General features: G+C 42.3%; 1 protein-coding gene across 1 annotated transcript in view; it reads left to right on the top strand.

Annotated features, from left to right (window-relative positions):
• The first annotated feature begins 4,675 nt into the window (after positions 1-4,675).
• The window catches only part of Duox (dual oxidase), a 120,034-nt gene continuing 104,201 nt past the window's right edge, over positions 4,676-20,508 (top strand). Inside the window, exon 1 of the mRNA XM_053772807.2 lies at positions 4,676-4,856. Coding sequence (XP_053628782.2) covers positions 4,787-4,856 — 70 coding nt within the window. The 5' untranslated portion in view covers positions 4,676-4,786. The remainder of the gene's footprint in view (positions 4,857-20,508) is intronic.

The following is a 20,508-nucleotide window of genomic DNA, read 5'->3' as shown; positions in this document are numbered from 1 at the left end:
ATGCCTCACACCATACAGAGACATGCCTCGCACCATACAAAGACCATGCGTCACACCATACAGAAACCATGCCTCACATCATACAAATACCATGCCTCACACCATACAAAGACCATGCCTCGCACCATACAAAGACCATGCCTCACAAAATACAAAGACCATACCTCACACCATACAAAGACCATGCCTCACACCATAGAAAGACCATGCCTCACAAAATACAAAGACCATACCTCACACCATAGAAAGACCATGCCTCACACCATACAAAGACCATGCCTCACACCATAAAAAGACCTTGCCTCACACCATACAAAGACCATGCCTCACACCATAAAAAGACCATGCCTCACACCATGCAAAGACCATGCCTCACACCATAAAAAGACCATGCCTCACACCATGCAAAGACCATGCCTCACACCATTCAAAAACCATGTTTCGCACCATACAAAGACCATGCCTCACACCATTCAAAGACCATGTTTCGCACCATACAAAGACCATGCCTCACACCATTCAAAGACCATGTTTCGCACCATACAAAGACCATGCCTCACACCATTCAAAGACCATGTTTCGCACCATACAAAGACCATGCCTCACACCATACAAAGACCATGTTTCGCACCATACAAAGACCATGCCTCACACCATACAAAGACCATGTTTCGCACCATACAAAGACCATGCCTCACACCATTCAAAGACCATGTTTCGCACCATACAAAGACCATGCCTCACACCATACAAAGACCATGTTTCGCACCATACAAAGACCATACCTCACACCATACAAAGACCATGTTTCGCACCATACAAAGACCATGCCTCACACCATTCAAAGACCATGTTTCGCACCATACAAAGACCATGCCTCACACCATACAAAGACCATGTTTCGCACCATACAAAGACCATGCCTCACACCATTCGAAGACCATGTTTTGCACCATACAAAGACCATGCCTCACACCATACAAAGACCATGCCTCACACCATACAAAGACCATATCTCACACCATACAAAGACCATGCCTCACACCATACAAAGACCATGCCTCACACCATACAAAGACCATGCCTCACACCATACAAAAACCATGCCTCACACCATACAAAGACCATGCCTCACACCATACAAAAACCATGCCTCACACCATACAAAAACCATGCCTCACACCATACAAAAACCATGCCTCACACCATACAAAAACCATGCCTCACACCATACAAAAACCATGCCTCACACCATACAAAAACCATGCCTCACACCATACAAAGACCATGCCTCACACAATACAAAGACCATGCCTCACACCATACAAAGACCATGCCTCACACCATACAAAGACCATGCCTCACACCATACAAAGACCATGCCTCACCATACAAAGACCATGCCTCACACCATACAAAGGTCCTGCCTCACACTATACAAAGACCATGCCTCACACCATACAAAGACCATTCCTCACACCATACAAAGACCATGCCTCACACCATACAAAGACCAAGCCTCACACCATACAAAGACCATGCCTCACACCATACAAAGACCATGCCTCACACCATACAAAGACCATGCCTCACACCATACAAAGACCATGCCTCACACCATACAAAGACCATGCCTCACACCATTCGAAGACCATGTTCTGCACCATACAAAGACCATGCCTCACACCATACAAAGACCATGCCTCACACCATACAAAGACCATATCTCACACCATACAAAGACCATGCCTCACACCATACAAAGACCATGCCTCACACCATACAAAGACCATGCCTCACACCATACAAAAACCATGCCTCACACCATACAAAGACCATGCCTCACACCATACAAAAACCATGCCTCACACCATACAAAAACCATGCCTCACACCATACAAAAACCATGCCTCACACCATACAAAAACCATGCCTCACACCATACAAAAACCATGCCTCACACCATACAAAAACCATGCCTCACACCATACAAAGACCATGCCTCACACAATACAAAGACCATGCCTCACACCATACAAAGACCATGCCTCACACCATACAAAGACCATGCCTCACACCATACAAAGACCATGCCTCACCATACAAAGACCATGCCTAACACCATACAAAGGTCCTGCCTCACACTATACAAAGACCATGCCTCACACCATACAAAGACCATTCCTCACACCATACAAAGACCATGCCTCACACCATACAAAGACCATGCCTCACACCATACAAAGACCATGCCTCACACCATACAAAAACCATGCCTCACACCATACAAAGACCATGCCTCACACCATACAAAGACCATGCCTCACACCATACAAAGACCATACCTCACACCATACAAAGGTCATGCCTCACACCATACAAAGACCATTCCTCACACCATACAAAGACCATGCCTCACACCATACAAAGACCATGCCTCACACCATACAAAGACCATGCCTCACACCATACAAAAACCATGCCTCACACCATACAAAGACCATGCCTCACACCATACAAAGACCATGCCTCACACCATACAAAGACCATACCTCACACCATACAAAGGTCATGCCTCACACCATACAAAGACCATGCCTCACACCATACAAAGACCATTCCTCACACCATACAAAGACCATGCCTCACACCATACAAAGACCATGCCTCACACCATACAAAAACCATGCCTCACACCATACAAAGACCATGCCTCACACCATAGAAAGACCATGCCTCACACCATACAAAGACCATGCCTCACACCATACAAAGACCATGCCTCACACCATACAAAGACCATGCCTCACATCATACAAAGACCATGCCTCACACCATACAAAGACCATGCCTCACACCATACAAAGACCATGCCTCACACCATAGAAAGACCATGCCTCACACCATACAAAGACCATGCCTCACACCATACAAAGACCATGCCTCACACCATACAAAGACCATGCCTCACATCATACAAAGACCATGCCTCACACCATACAAAGACCATGCCTCACACCATACAAAGACCATGCCTCACACCATACAAAGACCATGCCTCACACCATACAAAGACCATGCCTCACACCATACAAAGACCATGCCTCACACCATACAAAGACCATGCCTCACACCATACAAAGACCATGCCTCACACCATACAAAGACCATGCCTCACACCATACAAAGACCATGCCTCACACCATACAAAGACCATGCCTCACACCATACAAAGACCATGCCTCACACCATACAAAGACCATGCCTCGCACAATATGAAACTCAGTATAACTCTACTCTCGTAATTTTTTTTTCTGCATCTAACAGATTCCCCGGTTTCTACTTTCCTTTCCTCCTCCAGGAAAGAAAAATGTTTACTGAATGTAAGTAAAAGTAAGAAATTACAGCCAGTCTTTAAAGTTCGCGAGAAATATTATATTTTAATCAGTGAGGAAGTGCCTGGCGAATATGAAGAATTCAGGTTCGATCTAAGGCAGAGGGGGATAAGTCCAGTTCCTTGGATCAAGAGCCCCTCCCCCTCTCACCGGCATCAAGACACCTCACGAGGCAGAGAGATAAATAATCCTATTAGTCATAAGTCTAACAGACTTCCGTTTCTTCCTTATAATAAGGACGGTAGTTGATGATCAAGACACATGTGCAACAGTTGGCTCTCTTTATTGTTGAAACGTTTCGCCTACACAGTAGACTTCTTCAGTCAAATATAGAGGCGTCGCCATAGAGTTGAACGCTTCTCCAGGCTGAGGGACTGACCACCTCAAATACTATTTCTCCAAGGTTGATGGACTGATTACATCATCTTCATTTCACTACTACACTGCTGCCTCTGTATGTGACTGAAGAAGCCTACTGTGTAGGCGAAACGTTTCAACAATAAAAATACCCAACTCTTGCACATGTGTCTTACTCATCAACTTGTCGGTATTTTATACCATTGTCAACACAAGGACGGTATTACCTCAAATGTCTGCTGTCTACCAACCTAGAACCTATTACTATTATATATTATATATTCTTATTTTGCATGTACATTGACTGCTTTTATAGAACGAAATTGAACTGTATTATATGTGAGTCAGGGGGCCGCCAGCAGCAACAACCTGGTTGATCAGGCAAGCCCCAGACAAATCTGACCTATGGCTGGGCTGCGAGACTAGGAAAACTCTTCAAATCCATCAAAGGAATATCAAAGATATATACCATCTCTGTTTTCACATAACTACGGGTTAAATCCGCTTTTTTTTTTTGTTCCTGATAATTAAGTGGTAAAATCACAGAATTCCTCCCAATATACGTCATCTAAATGATGCTAGGAAATTTGTGTCGCTGCTGACTTGGGAATTTTCCTAAATGAATTGACGGGAAATCAGTGGGGCAGGAGCCAGGAAATTTTAACGGAGTACTTACCAGCACTGCTTATCTCTGAATAACGAAATAATCGCAGAAATATTGATCTTTACAAGCAAATACGAACGATTACCCCTCTTGCTATTAAAATCAGCACTGGATTATAAAGTATTCTGTAAAAGAAAGGGAGAAAAATGGATGATAATTAGCTTGGTGAGATGGGTTGTGGAGGGTGAATTAGAAAGGTTGAGGCGCACCCCTGTGGGAGGAGCCTAAGTCAGCTGTGTTGACATCAGTCCTCCAGTGAGCTGCCTCAGTCTTACTCTCACTTGTGTAGTGGCTACTTGCTCGCTCAGCTCTCCTGAAAATATTTCTACTGAATATCTTGGCCAGGGCGGCCGTAGGAAAAAATATCCTAATGGGCTGCTCAAGATGGATAGTTTTCGGAGTGTGTCTAATACATTGCTGGACTGTGAGAGGAGACAAAGGTGAGTTAAACTTGAGGAAAATTGACTTCGCCCACACAAGTAGGTTAAAGCTGTGTTCCCATTCTCTGAATGTATGTTAAGCTATGCTGGTAGCACATGGTTAAGTGTATCGAGGTGATAAAAGCGAAGAGACTAGGTTAAAGGCGTGGGATATTTTCAACGGCGTGGAGATTTCAACGCATAGCTGTCAAGTGATCCATCATAGCACTACCTGCAGTAAGTGGTAGTGAGGCGCTATTAAACAGCATTCTCCATGCTCTTGAGAGCTGCTCTGCGTCCAGTAACAGACCTGCAGGTTCAGTAACAGACCTGCAGGTTCAGTAACAGACCTGCAGGTTCAGTAACAGACCTGCAGGTTCAGTAACAGACCTGCAGGTTCAGTAACAGACCTGCAGGTTCAGTAACAGACCTGCAGGTTCAGTAACAGACCTGCAGGTTCAGTAACAGACCTGCAGGTTCAGTAACAGACCTGCAGGTTCAGTAACATACCTGCAGGTTCAGTAACAGACCTGCAGGTTCAGTAACAGACCTGCAGGTTCAGTAACAGACCTGCAGGTTCAGTAACAGACCTGCAGGTTCAGTAACAGACCTGCAGGTTCAGTAACAGACCTGCAGGTTCAGTAACAGACCTGCAGGTTCAGTAACAGACCTGCAGGTTCAGTAACAGACCTGCAGGTTCAGTAACAGACCTGCAGGTTCAGTAACAGACCTGCAGGTTCAGTAACAGACCTGCAGGTTCAGTAACAGACCTGCAGGTTCAGTAACAGACCTGCAGGTTCAGTAACAGACCTGCAGGTTCAGTAACAGACCTGCAGGTTCAGTAACAGACCTGCAGGTCCAGTAGCAGACCTGCAGGTCCAGTAGCAGAGACCTGCTAACTGAAGGGCAAGTTAGTGATGATGTCTAACAGAAGACTTGCCCACAGGGCGGACCCATTAGTAAGATCTCATCAGCACAGGGCAAGTTAGGGTGACAGCCAGGTACAGTAGCAAGACCTGGTCAGCAAAGGGCAAGTTAGGGTGACAGCCAGGTCCAGTAGCAAGACCTGGTCAGCAAAGGGCAAGTTAGGGTGACAGCCAGGTCCAGTAGCAAGACCTGGTCAACACAAGGCAAGTTACGGTGACAACCAGGTCCAGTAGCAAGACCTGGTCAACAGGGCAAGTTAGGGTGACAGCCAGGTCCAGTAGCAAGACCTGGTCAACACAGGGCAAGTTAGGGTGACAGCCAGGTCCAGTAGCAAGACCTGGTCAACACAGGGCAAGTTAGGGTGACAGCCAGGTCCAGTAGCAAGACCTGGTCAACACAGGGCAAGTTAGGGTGACAGCTAGGTCCAGTAGCAAAAATCTGTTCGCCACAGGGAAGGTTAGGGGTAACAGCCAGTTAAATAGGAGAGACCTCACCAGAGGGCAAGTTAGGGTGACGGCCTTGCTGGCTGGGTGTGGTGTCCTTGTAGCTTCACACTACACTGCTCTGGAAGGCTACACGTATCCTGGAAAAATGTCGAGTGGTGGTCTTTGTTTAAGTGCGAAAATAACCCTAGCAAAACTTAACAGGGGTTAATGGGCAGAGAATTTGTCGGAAATTCATTAAAAAAGAATGATTATCAGCTTTTATTGGTTCAGCATTTGCTGTATAAATAAGTGCTAGTTAAAGAAAAAAGATTTGAAAATATTAAAAAAAATACTATGTAACTAGCTGGCAATAAATTCATTCTCATAGCAGAAAATTCAATGAAATATTTCGCCGTTTAGTCACAAATATTGACGTTTTAAAAACGTGCAATTTAAATCATTATTAACCATGATGTTAAGCGCTTCTCTTTGATGATAAGGATAATGATAATAATAATAATAATAATATCCATTACAAAAAATATACATATTTTTAAAGATTCTACATGTTACTTTACGTAAAATGATGATAATGCAATATAAATCTTACATTATTTTAGTTTGCCAAGAAATTATTTGCCTGGTAGTCTGGTTGTAATGTTGTGTGTATCTTTTATGAATGGAGAGAAGAGTTCATGAATGGCGGGTGAAGGTGTTTGGGTGGCAGCTTGTCATCAGTAGGTGATAGTGATGTCTTACTGTTTGGTTACAACATGCCAGTTTCTCCAGTGCCCTCTACCTTAACGTGAATACACAGGCCTTGAAATTTTCTAAACCTTAAGTGAGGAATAATCGCTAATGGTTTCTGAAGGTTATTATTGTATGTTCTCTTTTAAGGATTCTGCTATGCTTTTGCTGCAAATCAGTCCTAACATGTGACGGCAAGATCCTGGAGTGAGGGGAAGGGGAGGGGGTACTCATGCACTGACAATACGTGAGAAAGACACGGATGCCAGCGTCGAGACATTTACTGAGGAAACGTTTCGCCCAAAATGGGCGTCTGTCATCCAATATCCTCAACATGTCTTAATTCTCAAATAAGTGTCTTTCGTACTCTGGGTGGGAGGGGTACAGGCTGGTTCCTGGAGGAGAGGGGGGGTACAGGCTGGTTCCTGGAGGAGAGGGGGGTACAGGCTGGTTCCTGGAGGAGAGGGGGGTACAGGCTGGTTCCTGGAGGAGAGGGGGTACAGGCTGGTTCCTGGAGGAGAAGGGGGTACAGGCTGGTTCCTGGAGGAGAAGGGGGTACAGGCTGGTTCCTGGAGGAGAAGGGGGTACAGGCTGGTTCCTGGAGGAGAGGGGGGTACAGGCTGGTTCCTGGAGGAGAGGGGGGTACAGGCTGGTTCCTGGAGGAGAGGGGGGTACAGGCTGGTTCTAGGAGGAGAGGGGGATACAGGCCGGTTCCTGGAGGAGAGGGGGGGTACAGGCTTGTTCCTGGAGGAGAGGGGGGTACAGACTGGTTTCTGGAGGAGAGGGGTGCATGCTGTACTCTGCGACCTTTATTCATTGCATGTTATACAATTACTTCACTGAATTATGAACTTTGTTGTCTAGGCTATAAATTTCGAGGTTGTATATTGCCACTTGCCCTAGCTGTTGGGTGGCACGCTTTGCAGGTTGTAACTTGTAACACGTTTCACCAGACCAAGAGTTACGTCTACTCTAATGTATAACCTTGTCACCAACAGCCAACTGCAGTTTGGTTGCAGGGTTATTCTGAAAACCTATTCCCAGATGTTGTGTCTCAAGCTTTGCTCTTCACGTTTTAGCATTAAAAACCTCGCAGCTGCAGCTAGTCCATATATCTTCCATTCCTTTTAATTTTCACCGTTTCAAACTTCTCTAATAATATAACTTTGTCGAGGTTCTTATTCTCCCTGGATAAGAACATAAGAACATAAGAACGAAGGAACACTGCAGAAGGCCTACTGGCCCATGCGAGGCAGGTCCAAGTCCCTACCGGCCTAAGCCAATGCACCCAACCTAGTCAGGTCAGGTCACATTGACTTAAGGGAGGAACACGGCAACCGACCTGTTAGCACAAGCTATCAGGTCTAACTCACACCCACCCACATCTACTCATGTATTTATCCAACCTATTTTTAAAGCTACACAACGTTCTGGCCTCTATAACGGTACTTGGGAGTTTGTTCCACTCATCCACAACTCTATTACCAAACCAGTACTTTCCTATATCCCTCCTGAATCTGAATTTTTCCAACTTAAAACCATTGCTGCGAGTCCTGTCTAGGCTAGATATTTTCAGCACACTATTTACATCCCCTTTATTTATTCCTGTCTTCCACTTATAAACCTCAATCATATCCCCCCTAATTCTACGTCTTTCTAGAGAGTGCAATTTCAGGGCCCTTAGTCTATCCTCATAGGGAAGGTTTCTGATACATGGGATCATCTTTGTCATCCTCCTTTGTACATTTTCCAGAGAATTTATATCCATTCTGTAATACGGTGACCAAAACTGTGCAGCATAATCTAAATGAGGCCTAACCAAGGATGTATAGAGTTGAAGAACAACCTGAGGACTCCTATTATTTATGCTTCTTGATATGAAGCCAAGGATTCTATTAGCTTTATTGCGAACACTTATGCACTGTTGTCTTGGTTTCAGATTACTGCTAACCAGAACTCCTAAATCTTTTTCGCAATCCGTAATATTAAGATCTACATTATTTAGTTTATATGTGGCATGGTTATTGTCCTGTCCAACATTTAGAACTTTGCATTTGTCTATATTAAACTGCATCTGCCACTTCTCCGACCACTGCATCAGTCTATTCAAATCTTCCTGGAGTGCTCGAATGTCCTCGTCAGAATGAATTCGACGGCCTATTTTGGTGTCATCAGCAAACTTGCCGATGTCGCTCTTTATGCCCTCATCTATGTCGTTTATGTAGATTGTGAACAGCAGGGGGCCCAACACTGACCCCCTGTGGAACACCGCTCGTGACGCTTCCCCACTCTGATTTCTCCCCATTTATGCAAACTCTCTGCTGCCTATTTGTCAACCATGCCTCTATCCAGGAAAAAATTTCTTCTCCTATTCCATGTGCTTTAATTTTCCTCAATAGTCTCTGATGTGGGACCCTGTCAAAAGCCTTACTGAAGTCCATATACACAATATCATATTCATTACCATGATCTACCTCCTCAAATACCTTAGTGAAAAAAGTTAATAAATTCGTAAGGCAGGAACGCCCCTTTGTAAAACCATGCTGAGATTCGTTGATTAATTTATGCTTTTCAAGGTGGCTACGAACTGCCTCGGCAATTATTGATTCCATAAATTTTCCCACTATGGAGGTTAGGCTTATTGGTCTATAGTTCGAAGCTAAGGACCTGTCACCTGTTTTGAAAATAGGTATCACATTTGCCATTTTCCACTTATCTGGCACCATGCCAGTTTGTAGTGATATGTTGAAAAGATTAGCCAAAGGTGTGCTAAGCTCCTCTTTACATTCCTTTAGAACCCTTGCATACAGTTCATCAGGGCCTGGGGATTTGTTAGGTTTTAATTTATCTATTTGCCTAAGGACCATGTCACTTGTGACCCTAATAGTGCACAGTTTATTATCGTCCTGTTCTACATAATTTATCATTACTGGAATATCGCTGGTATCCTCCTGTGTAAAAACTGAGAGGAAGTATGTGTTAAAAATTCTACACATTTCCTTATCACTGTCAGTGAGCTGACCCGAGGAACTTTTGAGTGGGCCTATCTTGTCCCTGATCTTACTTCTGTATACCTGAAAGAATCCTTTTGGGTTAGTCTTCGATTCTCTTGCAACTTTAACCTCATAATCTCTTTTTGCTTTTCTAATTCCCTTTTTTATTTCTCTCTTTAACTGAATATATCGATTTCTTAATTGCCCCTCTCCTCTTTTGATTTGCCTATATATGCCTCTCTTTTGACCAATCAGATATTTTAATCTATTGTTCATCCATTTAGGATCATTTTTGTTTGATCTGATTTCCCTATTTGGAACATAATTTGACTGAGCAGCTAGAACTATGCCCTGGAAAGCATCATATCGGCAACCATCACCACCTACCTGACCCCTAGTCAGGTCATTCCAGTTCAGCCCACCTAAGTAATTTTTCAGTCCTATGAAATCAGCCAAGCGAAAGTCAGGGACGGAGACTTGATTGCCATTATTAGGGGAATTCCATGATATGTTAAAACTGAGTGATTTGTGATCACTCTCCCCAAGCTCATCATTAACCTCAAGATTATTAATTAGTGTTTCCCTACTGGCAAGAACCAAGTCAAGGAGGTTATTTCCCCTAGTTGGCTCTGTCACAAACTGTTTTAAAAAACAATCCTGGATCGTATCAAGAAAGTCACCCGACTCTAAATTTCCTGTCAAATTGCTCCAGTCAATCTGTCTATAGTTGAAATCTCCCATTAGCACAACATTTTCGTATGTAGATGCCTTACGAATTTCGTCCCATAGAAGTTTACTGCACTCCCTATCAAGATTTGGGGCCCTGTAAATCACACCCAAAATTAGTTTTTCTCGGCCCTCGAGAAGCTGTAACCAAACAGATTCAGTGGCTGACGCTTCTAATTTAATATCTTGTCTAACACAACAATTTAAATTGTCTCTGACATACATCGCTACTCCACCACCTTTCCTGTTGACCCTGTCAGTGTGGAATAATTTATAGCCTTGTATGTGACATTCAGAGGGCATCTCTCTATCTTTCAGATTGAGCCAGGTCTCTGTTATAGCAATAATATCTATGTTTCCTGCACTTGCAATTAATCTTAGCTCATCTATCTTATTTCTAACACTCCTGGAGGTTATTCCGGGGATCAACGCCCCCGCGGCCCGGTCCACGACCAGGCCTCCCGATGGATCAGGGCCTGATCAACTAGGCTGTTACTGCTGGCCGCACGCAGTCCGACGTACGAGCCACAGCCCGGCTGATCCGGCACCGACTTTAGGTATCTGTCCAGCTCTCTCTTGAAGGTTCCGTTAAAATTCATATTTTCATTCCATATCTGGATTGCCCTGTTTTTTTTTTTAACATATATCAAACCAATTATCGTAAATCCATTTTGAATTTTATAGCTGTCCCTAGGCTTGCTTCTCCATACCAAACCTGGTTATTTATTGTGGTCCATTCATTGCCTCACAACCCATACTAACCGAGTCATAGGACATATGCTATATTAGGTAGAGCTAAGAATTTAATGATGGACAGAGTTGGAGCTTTCTGAACCCTGGTAGTCTACTTTTAAAGTTTGAATGCATCGTACTCGTCTCAAAATTGGGAATATTGATACACTTATCTCAGAACTGTTATGTGGTATAGTAACTACATATAGCAGGTTCTCCCTGAGTATTTAGCTAAGAATATTTCTTGTTTACCTATGAAAAACTGTGGTGGGAACCAAAGCCTCGTCTCCTGGGCAGTGTTGTGTTGTTACCACCAGTAAATCTTTGAAATTAGGCTTGCGGTGAATTGATATTACTTGTTCACCTTCAGATCTTATAACTGCGTCCTGAATCTGGTTTAGATGAATGTTGAACGAGGGTCATTTCCCTCTGTATCTTGTATAACAACGTGAACCTCAAGAATACATAAAGGTTGAAATTACCGTTACTGTTATATTCCCAGAGAAACTCTCATCTCGTGTCACACAGGACCTGGGGATTGGAGATTATCAGGTTTGATCTTAAAAAGAGGAGGGTAGTTCCAGTTCCTCTTATCAAGAGCCCTTCGAGCATCAAAGCACCTCCCAGGAAGCGGGTTATCATGTCACGCCATAAATGAGGAGTCTGAAAATCTCGTTTTGTAATAATAGTCCTGTTCACAAATATAATTTTTCATGAAGTTTTTTTTTATATCGATAATTTATCTCCATTACTCCTTACCCTCTTACAGAAGAAGAAAAAAGTCCATTCATCATGATAAATGTGGTGAACTTTAATTTAGGTAGGTAAGTGCTTTTATTTGTATATTTATTGACTAAATTAATGAATATGGAATTATAATTATTGTTATTAGTTAGGCGGAGGAAGCTCAAAACCCGTAGGATTCATGCAGTATTATTACACTGCAGTAGGCATTTGGTCCATGCTAGGCAGATCCAAATCAACCCACTCATACTAGGCCAATCTGTTTTTTAAAGCTACCCAAAGTTCATGCGTCTAAATGACGACACCTGGGAATTTTTTTCTCACTCGTCTACAGCTTTACTGCCAAACAGGTACTTCTCGGTATCCTTTCTAAATCTAAATTTCTGTTAACGTTGTCAGTCCTGGCTTGGTTAGAAACTTTCAGCACATTTTTTATATTCACTTTATTCCTGTTTTTCATTTATACACTTCTGTAATCCTCCCAAATTCTACGTCTTTCTAGAGAATGCAGGTTCTGTTCCTTCAGCCTATGTTCGTAGGAGAGGTTTCTGATAGACTAGATAAACTTTTTCATTCTTTTCCGTTTTCCAGCACCTTTATATCCATTCTGTAATATGGAGACAGAATTGAGCAGCGTAATATGAATGAAGCATTCAGGGGGAGCGCTAAACCTGTGAAGGTTGTGCCACTTTCGGGTATGTCAGGTCCAATTTCTAGTATCAGGAGCCCCTCACTATCATCGAGGACTCCCTCGAGGGAAAGTAGCATGAATATGAATAGGCTGGATAAAACACGTTAAACTGTTGATTTGAATATAAAGGCCGAGTATTTCGTTTTGACCCGATATATGTAAAATATTCAGTATCGTTGTAGTAGCCTACCTTAGTAAGTTAACGAGACTCGCTGTATTTGCCTAATTGTGCAACTCTTAAATTTACCTGTGGAAGTCCTTTTTTAATATTTTCATTTGCAGTAAAAATGTTTTTTATTGCTCGTATGACATCAAAATACAAATGGAATTCTCGTGTAACACTTGTTGGATGAATTACAAAGCTGTTAAGAGCATGTTATGACCAAACCAAAGACTGACATTTGTGGCAAATGTTCAGTTGCTGGCGATGCAATGTTTTCTGGTTTGCATTTGAAAAATGTTTTTGATGTTTCGTTGATGCTTTTACAAGCTCTAAATGATGTTTACATTTGTGGTGTTTACAAGCTTGTGTGGAGAACTGGAATTGGGAATGGTGACCAGCCCTTCTTTTTTTGTTATTCACACCCGCAGGTTTCAACACCATTGTCTAGAAGTATACGGCTCCCAGGAACATGCTTCTTCAGCCTATAGTTTAACGAGTTGCACTTAACACTGGAAAATTCCCTAATGACGGAGGGGGGCTCGATCTAAGGAACTGGACCAGGGCTCCCTGTCCTTGGATTGAACCTGGATGCCTATTACCCCAGGCGCTGTATGGCTCCCTATGGGTTTAGCGCTTCACATGAATGTAATAAATAAAAATAATACCTTTATTATTTAATAAAAATAATACCTTTTGAGTTCATGGACTGGCTACAAACTGATGAAATTTATGAATGAAGTTAAACTAAACTGCATCCTGGAAGTTGGATACTTACGTTTCAACACGGCAGCTCAAATATTTTATTAATATATTCTGTAGGATTTACAACCCAACGGTCCACAAAGTTAACATCAGCCACAGGACTTACAGTTGTACATTACGTCACCCGTCTTGCAAAATAACAAATAGAAAATTTAAAGCATTACGACACAGTGCAAACGTCGGATCTCTTAAATCTTTCTCGTAATGTCCTAAATCAGTTATCACTCGCTTAATTGTTTCATGAAGCATTAAACTTACGTGGGTCATTAGACAGTAGGAATGGAGTCAGCTGGATCCTACAACTGCTGCCGTCTGTTTTGCTCTTAGTGATCCAAAGTTGCATAGTGAAATTATCTTTGTCACTTGTATGCCAGCGCTCCTGCTGTGCCCCATTAAAAATATTTGTGTATTTCAAAGATAGAGATATATTGTCAACTCGGCATATATACGCATGTAACTTTTGGTGTAGGTGTCATCCTTTTAGGCAGATTTAGTTAAACAAGCATTGAAAGATAATTCAAAATTAACATGGTATACAAATATTTGATTTTTGCTCCAAAACTGAACACTCCTACCTAACCTTGTTAACCATATAATTTAGGTAAATTTTACCCACACTGTCTTAAGTCAATTTAAATTTATTAAGTATTATTTATAATGTTTGGCGAGACGATATTTTTTTTATAAGTAAAGATCACTTGATCTAGTTAAGCACAACAAAGTACATACCCTGTACTGCCACATATTACCATGCTCGGTGAGTCATCTGACGCCACGAGTTGGCCAGGGAAACTAGTAATCTTGACTGGTCACTCTCTGGCATGGTGTGATGCCTGGTAAACTAATGGCAGGTGTGTGCCCGTGGTGGGGAAGAAATTACAAAACTGATTACATTTTGTGAGCCTGTATGCAGTGGGAGGAGGGACGTATTATATAAACATGGACTTGCTGGGTTTGAGAATGTATGTGTGTGTGTATTTGTCTTTGGCGAATAACGTACATATATAAAAGATTTTTTCTTTAAATTTCTTCTAATGTTTAATAGCATTTTGATATTCAGTTATTTAATATTTGTTTGGCAGCAATGATATTGGTCTGATTTTCTCAAGTTGACTTGTACACGATTTCTACCATTGTCAGCTGTTCTTCAACAAAGAGTACCATTTACCATGTACTCTGCACAGGCGGCTAGTACAACCACATAGCCATGTTGAACTGAGCTTGTGCAATAGTAATAGTTGTTTCCATTGATTTCAGGAAATACACTTTTCTTTAACAGGCTATATACAGAGGTATTTACATTTGTAAGTTTACTTTAATTCTGATTTTAGTGATTAAAGTACTATTGAACTGCCGTCTTGAGTGATCTTCGGACTGTTCATATGCCACTTCTAACAGGATATTTATTCATCTTGTTAACTCCAACTTACTTTAAATATGTTCTTACAGCTAGTCAAGGAAACTCATTTCATGGGAATTCCGTCTTATACACACGGAGAAAACCTCAGTGAAGGTGGTGTAACTCGAAACGGGAGTTGAAATGTAAATATATACACGACACAGGTCATGGAAGTTTGAGATATACATCATAGATTTAGTGTTGCAGACAGGACGCTACAAGCATAACTGATTTTAGAAACTCAGATAGGTAGTTCCACAGGTTTCATGTATTTACGAACACACGTAGGGGGGTATACACAATGTTACTGTACTCAAACGGGGTATTCTATGTCTTTCAAGCGCAGTTACTGCCTTGGTAACTCTTGCGATCACCCAGACAGATAAACAGTATTTTATGATTATTGCTGCATCATGTTAACCTTTAAGCCAATGACTAGGCCATTCTGAACGTGAGGACGAGATTTTTCTGTTGCCGCCTCCACCCTCTCCTTCCCCTCTTTTTCTCTAAAAAAGTATAGAGAAATTATCTTGCCCCGCGCCAGGTGTTCCTTGACAATTATCATTTAAGCGTTTCAGGTTGCTGGCGTAGTGTCCACGTCAGGGTTTATTTTCTTGGCGTTTATTTATTGTCTTCTATGTTGGTTAATATACCGTCCAGAGAGAACTGAAGTGTACACAATAACGCACAAGATAAGTGCCGAAAATCGCACAGCAACTTGACCAGAGCTGCTTTAATAAGAGTTAAGTGTTCGAAGCTGATCGGAACAATGAGTTATGTTTGTAAAATCGTTGAAAGTTGTCTAAAGCGTAATATCGTGGATGAAGGCTGTTAATACAACAAAAGAAAATATTGTTTAAATAAGAGGTGATGTACGGGAAAGAAACCAGTTTGTGAAAAGGACTTTCTTAATCCTCATTTTAATGACTAGTAGTGTATTCTTAAGTAACGCTAACACCTGCAGGGGGATGAACCGCTGTAGTCCTTAGTCGGAAAATGTAAATTAGAGAAACTAAATGCTAAACAAGAGATTAAATTCTGAATTAGTAATTTCATTAATAAAATATTTGAGCTGAGCACTTTTCTAGCAGCTATTTTTTTTTCTTTGGGAGGCTTGCTGATGCTGGTAAAAACGTGTATTTCAAAGGTCAAGCTTTTCTTTTTAAGTATAGGCCACAACCCAGAAAAAGTTGTCCATTTTAAATGGTTACCGATTAAAAAGTTAAGTGAAGATTATTGCCAGAAAGCCTAGTTGAGTTCAGCCTCACCATTGCTAGGTTGTGAATATTGACATTTAATATTTTTGCCTGGTCTTTAATAAACCTCCTTATCGGGGGTTCCTTGAAGGGCTTTTAATCCAAGGAATTGGCGTTACCTTTCCCTTGGATCAAACTGAATGCCACTCATTGCCCATGTGCTGCAGGACCAGTAAGGGTTTAGTGCTACCCCATGAGTATAATCTATTAAATACTTCTGTATCGACAATATCTCAAGGAAGGTTCCTTGAAGGGGGCGACGGACTTTTGACCCAAGAAATTGGATCTGCTCATCCCTTCGTGGAACGAACTGGTCTCTTCCCCATTCCCTGAGACGCTGTATTACCCTTTACGGATTTAGCGCTCCCAGATAATACATTTATGTATGTACATAAGTACGTGAACAGCAAGTAGCTGTCTCTACTGCTGTGTAAACTAAGATGGAGAGAGGTAAGAGTGATCATCTTTCTCTTTCTAGGGTCTTTTGTGTTCCTTTGCATGTGTTGTTCCCTCCTGCCATTGTTCAGTGTCCTTGTCCTTCTGAGCCTCATCTTCACGTTAAACATAAACGTTAAGTTTACACGTTAGCCCAACTTTTTCTTCCTCTGCTCCATCCTTTCTGTTCCTTCCCTCATTTCTCTTCCCTCCCTATTTCTCCTCTTCCTCCCGCCTTTTGGTGTTTGACCATTATGAGACTCGTAGTTTATTACCTTTTCTCTACTTATGGAGAGAGTAAACAGTCCTCGGGGTATTATTGGAAATCGCTACCCGTGACATCCAGTCATAAAAAAAAAACTCGTAGGAGAGACATTAAGGCCAGAGAAATCAGAGGAAGGAGAGTGTAAAGCACGACTTATGGCAGATTTTGGTTGCAAAAACGTCTAGTACTATTTAAAATGAAGCGTTGAGTCCATGTACAAAGCTCGGTTTGGGTGGGTATGAGTTGGACCAGCTTAACATGGACCAGTACTTCTTGACATGGGTTTTAATCATAAGATGATCTGTTCTCTGTACAACAGTGTTCCTTCATTCTTGTGTTTCTGTATTACAGATGAATTCCACACCTATCCGCCTAATAACTTTCCAGCTGCACTGTTGCTAGGCACGTACAACAGGTCCCGAAACTGCACCTCGCCTACCATAGAGCAGCTGGGAAATACGAGAGTGAAAAAAAAGTGCGTGGCATTACTAATGACGTGGTATGGGGAAAAAGTGTCAGCTGATTTACGTAAACGAAACTTGGCTGATTAGCATACACAAGAGTCTGGGTATTAGCGCGAGTCAGTCTGCTGGTTGAGTCATATAAAAAAAGTTTTAATTTAGTTATGTACATTATTGTAGTTGAGTATCCTCGGGACTTTTAATATGTCAAAAATTAACTTGCGTAGCTTCAAAACTCGTACAGTGGTAAATTTTAATAATGAATACATTTTTTTTGTAGTTAGATGTTTAAGGGTTCAGTTTATTTGTCTAGTTTTTACAGGTTTGGCCAGCAAGGTGGTGGTGTTCATCCCGGTAGTGGTGGTAGTTTGTGCTGGTGAAGGCCTTTGTCGTGGGTTTTATTAATAAAGGTGGTGGTAGTGGTGGAGGTGCTGGTTGTTTTCCTGGCATTCCTGGTCGTAGTGATGGTGTTCCTGTGGTGCTAGTTGTAGTGGTAATTGCCAGTGGTGGCGGTTGTTGTCTTCCCAGTAGTGGGAGTGTCGCACTGGTGGGGTATTTTAATAACCTTCATGACTGCAGTTCTTCCTTGGGTTGTATACTCGCCCTCTCTCCTTCATTCTTTTGCCTGGATTTTGTTTCACTGAAATGGCAGTGTATTTTTTGTAGTGATGATTTTAATAAATGATTAGAGATGGGCCGAGAATGTAGTGTGGTGTGGCAGTTGGACTGCCAAGGCAGGCAGGTGAACTGTAAAGTCAGGTTAGTGTGACAGGTTACTCAACGGGTTCTTGATCTGCACCTGTGTTCCCCCACATTATAATCATAACAGTTGTGTTTCCTGCTGTGACAGGACCTGGTGAGGGATAATGGTCCCTTGGTAACGGGTCGTGGTCCTCTGGCGAGGGACGTTGGTCATGTTGTCTCCAGTGAAGGGAAGTAGCAAGTTTAGTCACACCCATAATTGTTGCAGACAGAGAAATCCTGACGCACTGTTGGAGTGTGAGCAAGGTATTATGAAGGGATTCAGCGGAAACCGGTTAGCCGGACTTAAATTCTGGGGGTGGGAAGTTCAGTGCCTGCATTCTGAAGGGGTAGATGATGTTGCCCTTCGAAGGGTCATTTGAATTGTGATAACGGCGCAATTTTGGCAAGACAGCTATTAAATGAATGATGGTGAGTATTTCCTTTTTTGGGGGGTCATACTACCTCGATGAGAGACGGCTGATGCTAAGAGAGAAAGGGAGAGAGAGAGGAGAGTTGATATCCTTGGGGTGAAATTCGACTCCAAACTGACCGTGAAAAACCACGATGTAAATCTTGCAAACAAGGCAGCCAGGAAGCTTACAGCACTTCGCCGTATCTCGCGTCTGCTTGACAGCAGGGGTTGCAAGATTTTGTACTAGGCACAAGTATGCTCGCACCTCGAGTATGCTCCACTTTCTTGGTTCGCTTGCCCCCCCTTCTCATCTGCGACTGCTTGAGAGAGTAGAGAACAGAGCAAGACGTCTCATCTCTCGCCTGGACTAATCCTGGATAGATCTGTCATTTCAGCAGAGCCTTCAACACAGGAGGGATGTGGTTGACCTTGCTGTTATGTATAAGGCCAGTAGGAGGGATATGGTTGACCTTGCTGTTATGTATAAGGCCAGTATTGTCAAAGTACCACACTTGGATCCACTTCGAGGACAGCGTGAAGCAAGCTTCTATACCACAAGACGGGCAGAAAGCGGCAACTTCACTCTGGCTGTACCCTTCTCCAGAACATCACTTCATCTGAGATTATTTATCCCCAGGATGACTCGAGTCTGGAACACATTAGTACAGCATTATGATGTCAACAAGATAGTCAGTTGATCAAATGAAAATGCTGGCCCACAGATGGCTCCAACTTCATCCTGTTCCTTACCTGTATGTCTCATAACAATAAAAATGCTTTCAAATGAGCTGATGTAGGTAACAGCTCTTAGCTTATCAATAAAGCTAGAAATCCTTAACCTAACCTTGTCAAACCCTGTGTATATATATATATATATTATATATATATATATATATATATATATATATATATATATATATATATATATATATATATATATATATATATATATATATATAATAAGCCGATGATGAGGTGGTACAGAGCCAGACTCAAGAATATCGAGCATTTTTTCTTGAGCAACATTAGTGACTGGGTCGTACTTCACCCAGTTATTCTGTATTTTCACACGATGAAAGCTCTCGCAGTGACTTCATGGACGAGTCGAATTTGTGCTGAAAGAGAATAGGTAGGTGGGTTAACAGTTTTGTTTGATTAGCTGTAACTTCCAGAAATCTACCCGATCCTATCGATAGTGTTTAGTGGATTGTATGGGTGCTGTTTTTCATGTAATTGCCTATTTGTGTTTGCGGGAAATGAACTCTGGCTCTCGATCTCGCTCTTAACTCGTGATCTTTGTGTTAATTGTGGGGACTTCACACTGGTAATACATACTCAAGAATGCGTCTCACGTACGAGGTATTAAAGTTAGGTGTGTGTGAGGGAGGAGGGGACGAGGGAGATAGACTGGGTAGGGGCTGGGGAGGACATAGTATTAGTGAGCCTGTATCACTACTTCCCAAACAAGTTTGTAATTTCAAGGTGAAAGTGACAGTCACTTCCTCAAATGTAATCGCGCAAATTACAACAAATTTCATGGCCGGGAACTTCATCTATTGATTTCCAGAGGTGCAAGGTTAGACTATATTTGTGTTGCTGTAGTTATGTTGCTTGTGGCCCAGAGCATCGTCCGCTCCAGTGCTGATGCTGACTAGACCAGCTCAAGCTGACCTTGTTAAGAACACACATCGTCCGCTTCAGTGGTGACTAGACCAGCTCGACCTAACCTTGTTAAGAACACATCGTCTTATTGCCTGCTTCGCAATTTGTTCACATAACTGTACTTGTGAC

The sequence above is a fragment of the Cherax quadricarinatus genome, chromosome 9 (genome assembly GCF_038502225.1).
Source record: "Cherax quadricarinatus isolate ZL_2023a chromosome 9, ASM3850222v1, whole genome shotgun sequence".
Taxonomy (NCBI): Eukaryota; Metazoa; Arthropoda; class Malacostraca; order Decapoda; family Parastacidae; genus Cherax; species Cherax quadricarinatus.
This window is presented reverse-complemented; position numbering and strand designations above follow the sequence as displayed.